The following is a 15,333-nucleotide window of genomic DNA, read 5'->3' on the forward strand; positions in this document are numbered from 1 at the left end:
TGACATAAAACACAGTTCAAAAGTTCTGGATACTAAAATCAGCTGCCATCCTGGTAGCACTCAGGTAACCACCAATACGTCTGGCTCCGACGGATTCTGAGGTGCTTTTACGACTGACCGATTTTTATCTTTTCCTCCTCCTCCCCAAAACTCAGTTCTTTCAAAACTCATGTTTGATAAATTTCCCATCACATCTCTCGTCACCAGCATTTTTAAGGAACCCATGTCAAGCCTTATTTAGTTTTCTGGGGGATTCTAACCCAGGCGATGCTGTCTAACCCCGAGAACCAGTTAAAATAATGAAACACATAAATCCAAATGGAAAATGATGTTTTCCTGCAGATTCTGGAAGCTTGTTTGTTGACAGAAGCCAGTAGGTGAACGCATTAATTAATTAGTAGATTGCATCCCTGTGTTGACTTAGTCCCCATTAATTTATCACTTCCTATCATGATTTACACAAGGCATCGTCACATGCATGCAGCTGTGCTTTGCAAACAGTGAATAAGTTAAAATAAAATACATTTTTACCACAATAATGCTTGATGATGAACACTAAGAGGAACAGGAACACACATTTACAATCCAGCAGATTTATACAAAAGTTCATTCACAACTGAAAGTTGGCAAAGAATTTGAAAATAGTTGTTTTTCTAATTTGGGGACACCGTCTTGTTTCAGTTCCAGCTGGACTGAAAATACCAACTAATGCAAAGAAATGCACAAAACACTTGTCAGATACGTTGCAGTATATTCCTCAAAAGCAACCAGACTTTCTCTGACCTTCCTCATCTATAATATTCTGCTGTAAAGCTCATATTAATCCAGAAATCCAGGTAGGTCATAAGCTACTCACCGACATCAGAGGACTGAAGGACTTTTTGACCCTCCATGTTTATGACTCAGAGTCAATAAATCCATGAATAATGAGTGAAGAGGCCACTTTAAACAACATTTAACCGCCTTCTCTGTCAGTAGATGACCCAGAGTGTCAGGCTTTCCTCTTTAAGCTAAACTAAGGCTACCGGCCGGGATCTGGCTACAAGACGGGAAGGCTTCCAAGACAGCGACAGACATAGATACTGAGTCTCACACACAGAGCAAAATATACACAGAGGCACACTTATAGTTATAATGAACTCTCAGACAGACGTGCACACACACAGAAGGGATTCTGGTCATACATGGTTCTTGAGAGGTACTAGACCAGATCCTGAGCTTCTGTTGCCAAAACATCATCATTTTACTATATATAACATTATAAAGGCTTCCTTTGTAACAACAGTATTATGGAAGTGAAGAGTCTATTGCTGAGCTTGAGAAACTGCAGACCAAACGCGACTATTGTTACAAACAAGCTGCTGAGACTATTTTATGATTCGGTCTGTTGAGGAGCTTGATGTTTTGTCCGAGGCGATCAGACGAGCGCACCGTCACTTTCAGATTCATGAACTCACACTTGTAGGTCAGATTTAGTTGTGTGTTTGACTCAGTGGGTCCGCTGTTTGTTTAAGAGCCTGCCACAGCAGGAAACTCCTGAGCGCGTTTAATTATCCGACTCCGCCCAGCTCACCTGACAAGCCAAATACAACAGCCGTAAGAGGCCTCAGCATGTTTATAAAAAACTTCCTGCTTCAGGCCACTGGATGAAAACATCAGTCAAAATATGCTTTCTCAGGTCAAATTCCAATCATAAACCTCTACACATTTATAATAAACATCATGAAAAGACCCATTAATGCTGATAGGTAAATTTCAATGACTATAGCCATTATAACATATTTACTTTACAGTAGTTCTGCCACTTGCAGTAACAAGAGGAATGTGTTCAGTCATCTGACTGAATGTGATGTGATTAAAGACTAGTTTGACCAGGAAATTAAATGTTTCATCTAATTAATGATGGAGTCACATGCAAGCTTATTGTTGTGGATCAGGCCGGACAACAAAATCATTCATTGTTTCTTCAAAAAAACACATAATGTGTCATACTGCTACTAACACAGATAATAGAGATTAAATAGACTCAAAAAGGAGAAGTAAAATGGAGCGATACAGAAAGATCGATGTCATATAAGCTGTTAAAAAGACAAATGACTGACATGTAGGGATGTATGATAAATATCAAATACCAATAATCTGATCTGACAAATTATGTCAAAGCATTTAGTTTTTTGATGAACTTCACTAGAAAAATTAAATTTGAAGAGTCAGAACTGTTATTTCTTTTTGTTGTGCCAGTGATGTCAGTTAGGTTTGGTTCAGTCAGAGCTCTGAAACATTAAATCATCCATCTTTGCTCGGTGCATCTGAGCCTTTCTCTCCCTAAGGTGTGCATGAACTACAGGTACCATCAATCAATACTGGTATCAGCCATGAGAAGCAGGCAATCATTGACTGAAAACAATCCATATTGCACATCCCTAAAGTTATTCTATTATACTGCAAATAACAGATATGACACATGCTAAAATCCAAGAGGAGAATTAAAATGAAGCAGCATAAAAATATATATTTTATGTTAGCATTTCTAAGGCTGATATGTGTTACTTCTGTGCAATAGAATGACCACAACTCCTCTCAAATTCAGAAGTGAAAATAAAGGCAGATGCTGCAAAAATTCCCCTAATAACTTACTGTATTTTGCACACTGGGATGTGCCCTCCTCTGTGTGTGATTAGTTTAATCTTTTAAATGTCAGAGAAGTCCTAAAATGTCTAAAATATAATTTATAAAAAGATGTGAAGGAGCGAACAAACAGAGAAATACAAGTAGTGAGTCAGTGAGTGAGTGTCTACAGAATGCCAGACACACTGATAAACCTCTCTACCACCTCCACTCTCACCAAACACCAACAAAACAACAATATATGTAAGTGTACAAGTTTTCACCACCTCCATCTTCACTTTTTAGGCTCTCCTTTAGATCATGAATTCATATTACATATCACATGCCATATTACAGTGATGCAATGAATACATTTCATAGTTTGGCCTCTGCTGTGATTCCCCACTACAGCATGTCACAACATCTATGAAGTACAGGAATAGACTGACCTTGGAGGAGCATGTGCACGTTGTCAATGTCCAATGGAATGCCTCCATCGTCTTCGTCAGCTCCACCTGAAGCCATGTAGTCTCCGACCACCGCGGCACGAGATCAACCTCGGGACGATCCAGGAGACATGGATTAGAACATCGTCCCCTCCAGTCAGATCCACAGAAAGTCCCCCATTTCCATTTGAGTTAACTGCCTCCACTGCCTGATTAGTCATGTTACTGTCAGTACACACCCACCCACACCCTTACATTACCACAGACAGACACAGAGATGCAAGTAGACACATGCAAACACTCCAACAAAGATCTCAGAGAGGAGGAATAAGCATGCTGTGTGGAACAAGCCAGTGCCACACTGCCATGATGTAGATATACAAAAATAGATGGTCACAAATCTTCAACATACCTGTAGCAGGGCTGTAGTCACTGCAGACAGTCAATGAAACACACTGCATTACAGTGAAGAACAGGATAATGTGTACAATAAACGTCCTCAGCTGTGTCCTTTCATATTGGCACAGGTCTCCGTTGATCCACTGTGTTGAGTCTCTTCAAATAGGACTTGGCCTTTAGGTGCTCATAAATGAAACAAGGTGCCTTTTGCCTATTGGAGCTTGAGGACAAAAAAAAAAAAAAAAAAAAAAAGGGTGGAAAGTCCCGCCCACGCTCACTGCAGGCCCAAATCACTCCTGCAGGCTCAGACAAACTTAGTATCCTTTGGCTGAAAAGTAAACATTATCTGACAAACACCAGAGTCGATTAGTTTGGTTTTCAGCTTGGGAAAAAGACACACCAAGCGTCTCCACTTGTGTCTTTTTGTCTGTCTTCCTTTCCTAGAGAAAAAAGGACACTGAGAAGACTTTTTGTTTGAAGCAGTAAACTGCTTCAGGTTCCTTTTATGGCTAATTGCAACTCATGACTTTGCATTATACAGTATTTAATAAATGTCTTAATCTGTTTTGACTTTCATCCATTTCAGATTGAGTTACATTTTAAGGCGTTCTAATTATAATTCATTAGAGTTCAAAGCAAGCGACCACAAGGAGCATGTTTATTTACTACATGACATGAAAAGGATACTCACAATTGAATTTAAACTAAATCTGGAGCCAAAATACCTCTTTGTAATGTTATTTATTTGTTTTACCTGAAAAGAAAGAGGGTGCACAGACAGCAGAGCGTGTTACACAATGTCATCTTTACCCTTGAGAGCAGTGCCAGTGTTTTATTTGTTGTTTCACTATGGTGAGCAGCAGACAGAACCGGCGGACAGTCCGTGTGCCACGTACAGTAGCAGCTGCGCCCTCACCTCACATTCCTCTCTGATGTGGTGGTGGCACAGGCACCAAAAAGCAGAACAGGATATAAGATAGCTGAAGTGTTCCTTTGGAAAGTCTAAAACTGAGTAATGTAACATCAAGTAAGAAAGGAAACACCATGATGACAACGTGTGATTGAAATTGAAAGTGAGGCACGAGGTTCTCCACATTAAAAGGTTATTACAGTGTGTGACCACTGAGAACACAGATTATAAAAGCACCAATTACAGGAATCTGGTGTCAGAAATTCTTACTGACAGGTTGTTGGTCTTTGACCTCACACATAAAGACCAAACATTTCACAGTTTTCAGATGGCTGACCAATCCGTACAATTTACTATTTCAATTTGGCTTTGATCCGCAATCATTAATAGGAGGAATCTTGACAATTACTGACCTTCTTACTCATGATTCTTGGTCTTATCATTATTTCTTTTGAAGGATAAAATCATGTTTCCATTGCCAGATTGAAATTGCAATTTCAGTGGCATAGACCAGCGGTTCTTAATTAGGAGTCTGTGTCACTCTGGTCAGTGAAAAGCTTTCATTCATTAATTTAAATTATCATTCCATTAAAAAATATTTCTCTATATATATACAACATGATTCTTTAAAGCCCACATTAATTTTCATGACTAGACTTTACTAATTTCCACAAATGTTTTCCACAAAAGTCTCATACTAGGCCTATTAATGTTATATTATATTTTAATTTATATTTTTATTACATTTAAAATAATGAGAATCAATATTTCATTAATTGTATGCACTAAAAGCGAAACATACTGTCTTGACTGTGTGTGTTAACATGGTGCAAATATTTTTAATACATGTCTAATATCTTTCTATTACATTTCTCTCGTGTTGTTCTTTCACTTAACTAACTGGAAGAGTAGAATAATGCGGAACGTCAAGGTATACCAAGGAACATATACGTGAGGGGATCCCCACTATATTTTTTTTCTTGAGAGAGGTCCTTGGCTGAGAAAACTGAGTACCTCTGCTATATGATCTCAGATCACAGTTTGTTTTAACTACAATTAATTTAGTTATTAGATTATGACATATCTAGACATCCTTTTATTGACTATACCATCACTTTTAACCTTTGACCATTTTACTATTTTGTATATATATTTAAAAAAAATATTTTAGTATATTTTTATCTTTTAGCTTAGGTTTTATATTTATATATAGGATACATGTATAATATAAAGAATTTTAGAATTTTCTCTTTTCTTGTGCACTGCCTGGGAGCCTAAGACAACATCTGGTAGCATTTCAATTTACAGGTTCCCTAATTTCATGGTAAATTAGTGGCATTTACCTAGTAACATATTTGGAATTTCTTAGAAATTACCCACAAATTAAATTTAAAATTTCATGGGATAGTTAATTAATTATGATACTTACCAACTATCACATACTTAACCATGAAATTTAGGGGTAATATGTCACTTAGTAATTACCACCTACTTACCATGAAATCAGGGGACCTGTAAATTGAAGTGCAACCCAACATTTCAACATGTTCCTGTATGCATATGTAACACATAAATGATATTTATTAATCGATAAGAAATCTGTGAATATATAAATGAGCAGCATATAACCCCCAGATTTCATATAAACCCAAAATGGGTGGAAGGAGAAAAGATTACTGTGCTTAGCATTTATGGTTAAGTCCTCAAGGTGGAGCCAAGAGATAACTACACAAAATACTAACCTGTACCTTCATTTAGTGGCGCTGCACAGCAGAACACGAGTGAAACTACTACACATCTGAGCGTAGAAGAAGACTTCCCCACGACTTTGACGTTTAGCAGCAGCGGCCGTCCTGACCTTCCCTGTGCAGCGTGACAAACTGAAAGGTAAAAGAAGAGTTTGCATTTGTTCAGTAAAGTTACCTTAATCGTAACAGGAAAACAGATTCTGCTTCACCACGGCAATTTAAATCGAAGCCAAATTATCTACTTACAATGTTTGTGGTTGCTACTGTTGCAGGTGCACTCAGCTAGCTAGCTAGCTAGTTAGCCTCTTGCTAAAGCTAGTTAGCGTTCTCTCCTGGTTCCACAGTAGAGAAGACGCTAGCTGGGAGCCATTCATTGATTGAAGTTAGCTTGTAAAGTTAAATAAACATCAGCTAATTATATGTCTGCCTGTAATTGTTATCTTTATTTGTTAAACCCACTTTTATACATTTAATCTCAACGCTAGCTTTGGTAGATTCGCCGTTGTAATGTTAGCATTAACATTAGCGTTAGCGAGCTACGTACATTAACGTGCATTATCTTCAATAAAGAACGGTTATTGAACATGTCAATGGAAATAATGTTGGATATTCTAGTAATAATAAAGATTACAGTGCTGTAATGGTGTAAATTTACCTCTTCTTCTGATTAGTGTTTCCTTGGTGGCTAAAGTCATTAAGCTAGGCCTGACACAGCTGAGGGTCACAGCAACCCTCCGAGTCCAGCCACCAAGTTCACTTTATGTTGAGTAACAACATTAGCTGAATGAAGGAAGCACTTTCTAGAATTATGCCAAAAGTATGACTGCATGACTCTTCTTACTGATGAAATATTCAAACTTGGTTCTACCAGGTTAACTCGAGAGTAACACATCAGTAAAATGTGAATGAAGTTTGGTGTGATCTTTCTCTGCATAGACAATCAGGGCTGCACAGTTTAGGGGAGGCTCTACCACTTTTTCATATCCTATATCAATACTGCTGTCATGACCGTATGCCAATATCAATAATACATTTTCCCTTTCTTAAACAACCAAGCTGTCAATGATACATTTGAATGGAAGCACTTTGCTTAATGTAGCCATTTAAAAAACACCATACACTAAATGTGAGTAAAGCATTTACATGATAGTTTATGTTCAAAGATATATTTGAATTATAATTTTTCTTTTTTTGCCATTATCCCATCCAGTGATTTGGGCCAGTATCAAAGCAGCACATCTCTAGAACAAATAATCTATATTTTATTTAAGTCACAATGTGGTGAACTGCAATTTCAAAATCACAAACACTGCAATAAAGAAAAAATGTTTGACAAAACAGCATCATAATGAAGTACTCAATCTCATTCTCCAGATGTAAGAAAACATGTTTGTTTGGTACAGACCCCAACATCATGATTTTTCTAGAGGTTTTTCTCTGTTAAAATGAAAAATGTGATGTTAAAATGATCTTTCCCACTTCAACATCACACTATCTGTTAAAGTAATCCCAATATGACGTTTTTGACCACATCATGCAGCCCTGCAGACAATGCACGGCACTTTTGGCAAGGTCTTTTAATGTTCCAGTCATGCTTCTACTGAAATACGCTGGTATTGCACTGACATGAGCACTGGTGTGAGTCTTTGCCATTTGCTGCCTCCCACAGATGGCCGGACGTGCGTTTGCAAGCTGGTGGAGCAAGGTGAGCCCTTACTACACTCAGGCATACCAGGAGATGTGGGTCGGTCTTGGCATCATGACATACCTGTACTACAAAGTTTCCTACGGGGGTGAGTTCAAGATTTACTGCTTTGTAGTGTATGTTGAAGGTATAGCTGCGCCTCATAACGCAAACTGCATGTGGAGTGTAGTTGTAATAATACTGTATTCCTATTACAACATATTATAGTAGACTAATTGCCAAATGTGAGTGGATCTGCCAGAGCAAATGAAAACATGAACTCAGCAAATTTGTCTGATTCCCAGGCTAATATATTGTCATATTTAAGAATGGTCAAATTGTGAATAAGTGTCGAATAAACGTGGCTTTCATAGTGCTGAATAAATGTGAATGTAAGTAGCTGTAGTTACTTTGGTGTATTATATATGCACATGTCTCAGTGGTATGGGTTAATGTGACTAATAACTGTTTCTTTCTTTTCCAGGCAAGAAGGCAGTGAAGGACAGTAAGTGACATTTTGTTAAATCATACCATATTATTAGGATTAGGAAATTATATTTGAGATTATATAAATTTGTCTCTCATCAGATTTTTACTCAGCATTGTTAGATGTCCTTGATGACCCCTGACCTCTGGGTAATATGGACATTGTGGGCAATGTTAGAGATCAGTGAGCAGGACTGATTTATGGCAACATTTTTCAGGAATTTATTAAATATTTAATTTGCCGTATATGCTGTATATATAAAATATATAATAGAGTGCATTTTATATATAGATGGATAAAACTACAAATGGACAAATGCACTGGTTTATATTGATAGACTACGAAATAATATAAGATTATATCATGGTTGACTAGTTTATCCATATTGTATTGTACACTCCTGTACGAGTGTCACACAAAGACAGTCTTTGGCTGATAGATGATACTTCTCATCCATTTTGATGGTTGATAGTCATCGACCACTGATTTTAAGGCCCTCTGTCTCAGGATTCTGCAGTTTTTGTGGAAAAATGTTGCAGCAGGAAAACAGGACAGAGAATCACATCAGATGTTGTGTAGCTACATAAGTTTTCCTCTAGAGGTCACTGACAGGTGGCTAATCCAGTCATTACTGCCTGGTCTTTTGGTGACGTTTGATTCTGTAAGAAGTTCACTTCTCTCTGGCCAATTCTTGTTTGCACAGGGTTTATTTTATAAATCAGTATCCTCAAACATGTTTTTTGTGGTCCTCTCTTTTTTGCAGAGCCTGCCCATTGAGTATTCCACCATGCTGACCAACCTCCCCCCTCCCGCTGTGAAATAATGCCCCAGTCGATAGTCCAGAAGTCCGGCTTCATATTATAATTTTTGTTAATATGGAACAAATAAAGTTGCTATCCAAAACTTTTATCATTTCATTGTTTTCTTTTTTTTCCTGTCATTGTGGCCATAAATTAATGCTTCATGAGATTTTTTTATGCAACGGTTTAAATATTTATCCAGTCCTACTCACTGATGTGATAAAGAAACCTGTATAATAATATTCAAAACTCATCATCATTTTAATGTTGTAGTTAGTCACATGAATAACTAACAGTCCAAACTGCACAAAAACAAATTTAGCTGTGAAAGTTCAAACTCGCAGTTTTACATATTGCTCAATGATGCATCCAATGTTTAAGGTAGGAGTAAATATTAAACCATATATAAGAACATAAATACAGTCTAATTAGTTATGAAAGCTCTTTGGTTGGTTCATTCAAGTTAGATGATCCTTTTCTTACCTTCTTTTATTTCAGTGTTTGGTTAATCTAGTTGTGGGAGAATAAGTGAGCTATTAATAGCCAATGAATCACAGTCTGGGTTTACATTTTAACTAATAGGACAGACAGAAGAAACCACAGTGCTGCCATATTTGGTGTTCCGTAAGCGTAGGTGTGGTTGGTTACTCTGGAAAGCCAGACATCACCAGTTTAACCAAATATTTGTGATGGGATTAACCCACACACTTAACCCTATTGCTTTTACTGCAGATATTTTGAATAGTGCTTTTAATTTCCAATAGTATGTTTAACATCAGTTATATAATTCTTTTGAACTGCTCAAAGCGCTGCAGCATCACAGCTGGTTTGTTGGCAAAAATCAATAACGAATGAATCAGTTTCTGTTTACAGTTTGGTTCACTGAGCTGAGAGCGAGTTGACCGGACTCCTGCCTGGGGCCAGAGGTTGAGTGCTGGGTGAAGAGGTGGATAATCTGATTCCACTTCCGCAACAATACTTCTGCTATGTGTGCTAGTGATCGAACTGATATGAACAGTATCAGTACTTCATATACAACTGCACAGCTGATGTGTAGATGATGGTATTATCTGTCTGATTATAACAAGGCAATGTCAAATTATATTTTCTGAGTGCGGAGGAAAGTTTGGCAGATCTAAGATTAAGTTAATCTCTAGCATCTTATTTCTGCATAAAATCTGCCCCCAAATATGGACGTTATTATTACTCTTCAAAAACTACACTGTAGTAAACATACAACTGTCCATCGATAACATCGTAGATGCTGTAGTCTTTTGTAGAGTCGCTCTGTTGGAGCTGAGATGAATCGATTCCTTCTGACGGAAGGAATGAGACACTGGTCCGGTGTGTAGGCGTTCATGAATTTGTTCAACCATAACGTTACATCATTAAATAAATGTCGGGGGCAGCTGTCATTGTTGCTTCCTGCTCCTTGTGCCGAGGTTATCATGCCCGTACATGCAAGAACATTCCCCATAGAAGATGTTTTGGCCTTTATCTTGGATCTTCCGTATGAAATCTTCATCTAGTAAATCGGCGAAATGGGGTTAAATGATCATTATGCTGAAAATGCCCCCATAAAGTATCATTCCTATGTTGATATTTTAATCTCCAAGTAGCATTTTAATGTTGTAGTTGACCTGGGTGGAGCTAATTTGGCGATTCCAAACCTTTTGTAGCTTGTGATTCTTGAAATCGAATCAATGTCTATTTACAAACCCTCATCACATGTTGCACATGTCAGTGAGTTATGAGTAGAAGTGTAACTTTTTCCTTCAGTGAAAATGAAAAATGACAATTCCCACTAACCGTGAATTACATCGCAAACACAGTATCTGACAAAATAATTGCAATGACTTTTTTTTTTTTTACCATGACATGCAGCTGTAAAGGAAAGTCAAGAAAAATATATAATTCTGTGCAGCAGAAACATGTTCTGTCTTCTTTGCTTGACACCGCATCTTATGCTGTAAGTTGATCAGCTGTTTATTTATCACTGTCAATGTAAAGTTAAGCCTGTTATCCTAAAAACAAAAGCCCACTGCTCTGATAATACATACTTTGGACTTTGAGTTAAGCGTCTGCGTGTCTCACTGCCTGCCAGACTCTATGAACATTACCGTTATAAACATCTAAGCCTGCTACAAGATTAGTAATGACTTCTTACAACTCATGAAAAGACACTCATTCGATTATCATTCTGCATTAATTTGAACTCTAATGAATGCGAAACGGGCATACTAAAAAAGTTGTATTCCAGCCCAGAACAAAAATTTCAAAGGATTACACCCCAAGGTTTCTTTGATCCTTGATGACATTTCATGGTCATTTTAGGATTTACCATGACATCCGTTTATTATAGTATTGAAAGTACTGAGGCATTAAAAAATGATGTAAGTGCTCATTCAAGACCTCAGTACAGTTCTGGCTTTATTGCCCTGCCTAAAATTTGGCTTGCAGCAAAACCAGATAGTGTTCAGTGAATTATTCTGTAAATGCACTGTGTGCAGGTTGTTTTTCATTTTGATTGAGTATCGTTGTTATACTAGTTTTGTACTTAAGTTTAAAACTCTGTGATGCAGCCTTTAAGTTCTTGACTTGTCAGTACTGAAATATTGATAAGCTCCTGGACAAGTGATACTGCTTGTAGATATGTAGCCTTATTCATTACATGAACAGCTGACATGTCAAAACATTAAAAAGTGGAGACTCACTTTACTAAATTTGATGAAAATGCAGCTAAATGTAACAAGTCAGGAAACAATTTCACTAATTTCTGCAAAAAAGGAAACAACATAACTGCTGAATCTTTCCATGTTTTGTCATGTTGTATTTATTTTTTACACCAAATTATTAGTATCAAGCGAGTAGTATCAATAAAAGTATAGATAACTATCAGTATCGATAAGCAATATCAGTAAAATCCTAGTGATACCCATCCCTTGTGAAAACTATCCTGTACCTCAATATTGTACATGAGTACATAATTTGAGCATACTTAACCCTCCTGATTGTCCAAGGAGACTCCTGTATTTCATTGCCCTCTTCTGATTTCCTTCTGGGGTCACATTTCTCCCATATTTCTCCTGATTTATTACTTTTTTTTTATTTACACCTTTTCCCTTTCATTATCACAACCTGTTCCTGACACTGTTCAGTGTGTAGGATAAGCCTTACGACTCTAAAAGGTCCTCTTAATCCGTGTCATCCTCCTCCGATACAGAGACAGAAATAGAGACTACTAAGAGAAAGAAATACTCAAGCAAATTACAGACGTCCTGAAATGAATTCCTGTTTTGTTGACAGTTTTAAAGGTAAGGGGCATGTTTTATCTCAGAGCAATCAAACTAAAGATAAGTTAAAGATCCTCTGTATTTGCAAAAACAGATTTTTCACTCTTTAAAAGACAGAATGCAGGAAAAAGCCTACAGCAGGGCCCCAGACCCCCGGCTTTAGTTTCGAAATCCTCACTACTTTAAGGTCTCAAAGTTGGCAAGAACGCATTTGAGTAAACGTAGTTGTTACAGTTCATCCTGCAAATGCCAAGTTAAAATTCACATGACCCATCTTGCTGGGCTCATGAAAATTATGGGATCTTACAGCGAGCCAGAAAAGATTGAGAAATCCTGCCCAAAAAGTCCTTGCACCTTCCCACGCAGGTGTGTGGGCAGCTAAACACGTCAGATTAACCTCTGTGTACAAAGTGGTGCATTAACTCATGAGGAAAACATTACGTTTTTTGTTTTTTTCCCCCAACTGCTGACAGGCCTCGGTCAATACTTCTTCAAAACTCTTCTGACAGTCTGTATTACCAACATGCATCTTGACCAAACAGTTAGTCTGACCACACATGAATGATGAACTTCTATCTCTGAAGTTTGAATTTTTTATCAAATAAATCAGTATTACATTTTAGATTAAGAAATGCAGCAGCTTGCTTCAATGTCCTTTATTTTTTTCTGTTTGCAGAGAGTAATTAACTAGTAAGAAATAGAAAAACAAAAAACAAATTCCAATAATTCCATTGCTGCAACAATACTGTAATTACAAAAACCCCCCATCACTCATTCTGTACAGTGTTGTGTAATGTCCCCTTTTTGTCTGTTTGGTAACGAGACTCCGACTACTGCACGCTACATGAAACAGGACAGCTGGGGTTTCAGCTGAAGTTGCAATCAGCTGTCTTTGACATGATTATTTTCAATTTTATCGTAAATATTCTGCAAAGACTATATTTCAATACTATACACAAGAGGCTCAAGTTGGACTTAAATTGCTCAAAACGCTGAAGACTTGGTATTCGTGACTTGAAAGGACCTGACGTGGAGATTTTAAGAAGTTATGTTTTGTTTTTGAAACGTGACCGGGTGATGTCTGGTGCAATACGTCCAACTTCGTTACTATTAAACCCACAAAGAAAGGTGTGCATATGTGATATAACCAGTTAAAGTATGTTAACATGTCACTAGCTACCACAGCAGCTGCATTTCCTGTGTGCAGATCTTGTGATCTGACTCTCCACTGTTGTTCATTTTTGGGAAGGATTGTTATTGACTGCCACAAAATGTCAAATGTCAGTGACATTTTTATGGTGTAAGCAGGCTGCAGCAGTTTCCTAATATAAAATAAAGCTGTCTTTTAGCTGATCTTAATGTGGAAACTGAGAGATGATCAGAATTCCATATGACTTTACTTGTGACTTGCTCGACCTGAGCAATGACTTAATTTGACTTGGTTTCACCACAGAAACTTGGGATTTCCTTAAGGCTAGAGGTTAAGACTTGAGACATGCTTGTGACTTACACGTGTGAGACTTACCCCCCCCCCCCCACACACACACACTATATACCATACTATATTTCAATATAGTTCCTGCAGAAATGCATGAAATTTGCAATCATCCTGCTTTTAATGTGTTTTTAACTGCGTTTGCATTTGTTTATGCTGCAAATAGTAGTGTTTTGCAGTTGGTGGAGAATGAATGAGAAAATAGTTAACAGATTTTGGAAAATGGGGTAATTTTGTGTGAAAGCGATGAAAAATGATTCACAGTTTGGTCCACATACACTTCTGTTTCACTGACTGTGTGAAGAGTTTTGACCAGTGGATGTTAGCAACTGGAAAAAAGTAAGATACAAGGCTATCAAACAATAAGCCTCCAAAAAACATAAAAATAATTATTTGATAATCTTTATTGTTATTTGTAGATGTACACTCATTCTGAATTCGATGCCTGCAACACGCTACAAAGAAGTTGGAATACCGGCATGTTTACCACTGTGATACTTCTTTTTCTTTTAACATCACTTGGTAGGTGTGTCTTGGCATTGTCTTACTGAAATAAGCAGGGGCGACTCTGAAAAAGACGTCTGGATGGCAGTAATGTCGCTCAAAAACCTGCATGTACCTTTCAGTATTAATGGGACCTTCACAGATGTGACAGTTAAACATGATTCCATGCATGATTATATGATTATATGACTTGGTCTTTGCATGGTTGAGTCTTGATTTACATTTATAGATGCAGCAATAAACTGTGTTTACTGACGACAGTTTCCCAAAGTGTTTCTGAGCCCATGTAGTATTCTTTATACAATTATTTGGGTATTAAATGCAATTTTTAAAGCAGTGCCACCTGTGAGGTGAAAGGTCACAAACGTTCAATTAGGGCTGGGCAATATGTTGATATTATATTGTGATATGAGGCTAGAAATCATGACAGATTTTGGATATTGTTATGTCATCATATGACATAAGTGATGCCTTTTCCTGGATTTCAATTTGTATTTTGTGAACTTACCAGACTGTTGTTGCTGCTCTGTTACTTGTTTTTACCCACTAATTACTTCTGGTTATTTATCAAAAAATCTAATTGGGTTAAAATTTTGTGAAAGCATGAATAGTCATCCTTACAACATTGTCACAATATTGATATTGGGGTATTAAATATTAAATACCTCAATATCACAATATTAAAATGCTGTGATGTTTTATTTTGTCTCTATCACCGAGTGATAAATACAGCAAACTCACATCACTTTAGCTGCTTCAACCCCTTGGAGTAAACAACACGTCATCAGTCACAACCAACATGATCAATAATTGATCATTATTCAATCAGTACGAACTTCCGTGCAGTTTTCTCCAGATTCTCAGAATCTTTTAATTATATTATGGATATGATGAAATCCCTACATTCCTGCAGTTTTGTGTTGAGAAACTTTCTTAAAATGTTGGACTATTTGCCCACAT

At 37.2% G+C, this 15,333-nt stretch overlaps 2 protein-coding genes across 2 annotated transcripts in view; one reads left to right on the top strand and one right to left on the bottom strand.

The window, feature by feature from the left end:
• syne2a (spectrin repeat containing, nuclear envelope 2a) overlaps positions 1-4,060 on the bottom strand; it is a 98,063-nt gene extending 94,003 nt beyond the window's left edge. Inside the window, exon 1 of the mRNA XM_084738218.1 lies at positions 3,057-4,060. Coding sequence (XP_084594344.1) covers positions 3,057-3,132 — 76 coding nt within the window. The 5' untranslated portion in view covers positions 3,133-4,060. The remainder of the gene's footprint in view (positions 1-3,056) is intronic.
• A 2,043-nt stretch (positions 4,061-6,103) lies between these two features.
• atp5mj (ATP synthase membrane subunit j) lies at positions 6,104-9,188 on the top strand. The gene is made up of 4 exons (XM_084738217.1): positions 6,104-6,249; positions 7,780-7,903; positions 8,279-8,299; positions 9,045-9,188. Exons 2-4 carry the CDS (start codon positions 7,780-7,782, stop codon positions 9,056-9,058), a joined length of 159 nt encoding a protein of 52 aa, XP_084594343.1. The 5' UTR covers positions 6,104-6,249; the 3' UTR covers positions 9,059-9,188.
• The last annotated feature ends 6,145 nt before the right edge of the window (positions 9,189-15,333 follow it).

Source organism: Lutjanus erythropterus, chromosome 15 (genome assembly GCF_056507025.1).
Source record: "Lutjanus erythropterus isolate fLutEry1 chromosome 15, fLutEry1.hap2, whole genome shotgun sequence".
Classification (NCBI taxonomy): Eukaryota; Metazoa; Chordata; class Actinopteri; order Lutjaniformes; family Lutjanidae; genus Lutjanus; species Lutjanus erythropterus.

Coding starts and splice junctions, on each gene's coding strand:
- atp5mj (XM_084738217.1), top strand. CDS start 7,780: ATGGCCGGACGTGCGTTTGCAAGCTGGTGGAGCAAGGTGAGCCCTTAC. Junction 7,904..8,278: donor CTACAAAGTTTCCTACGGGG/GTGAGTTCAAGA, acceptor TTTCTTTTCCAG/GCAAGAAGGCAGTGAAGGAC.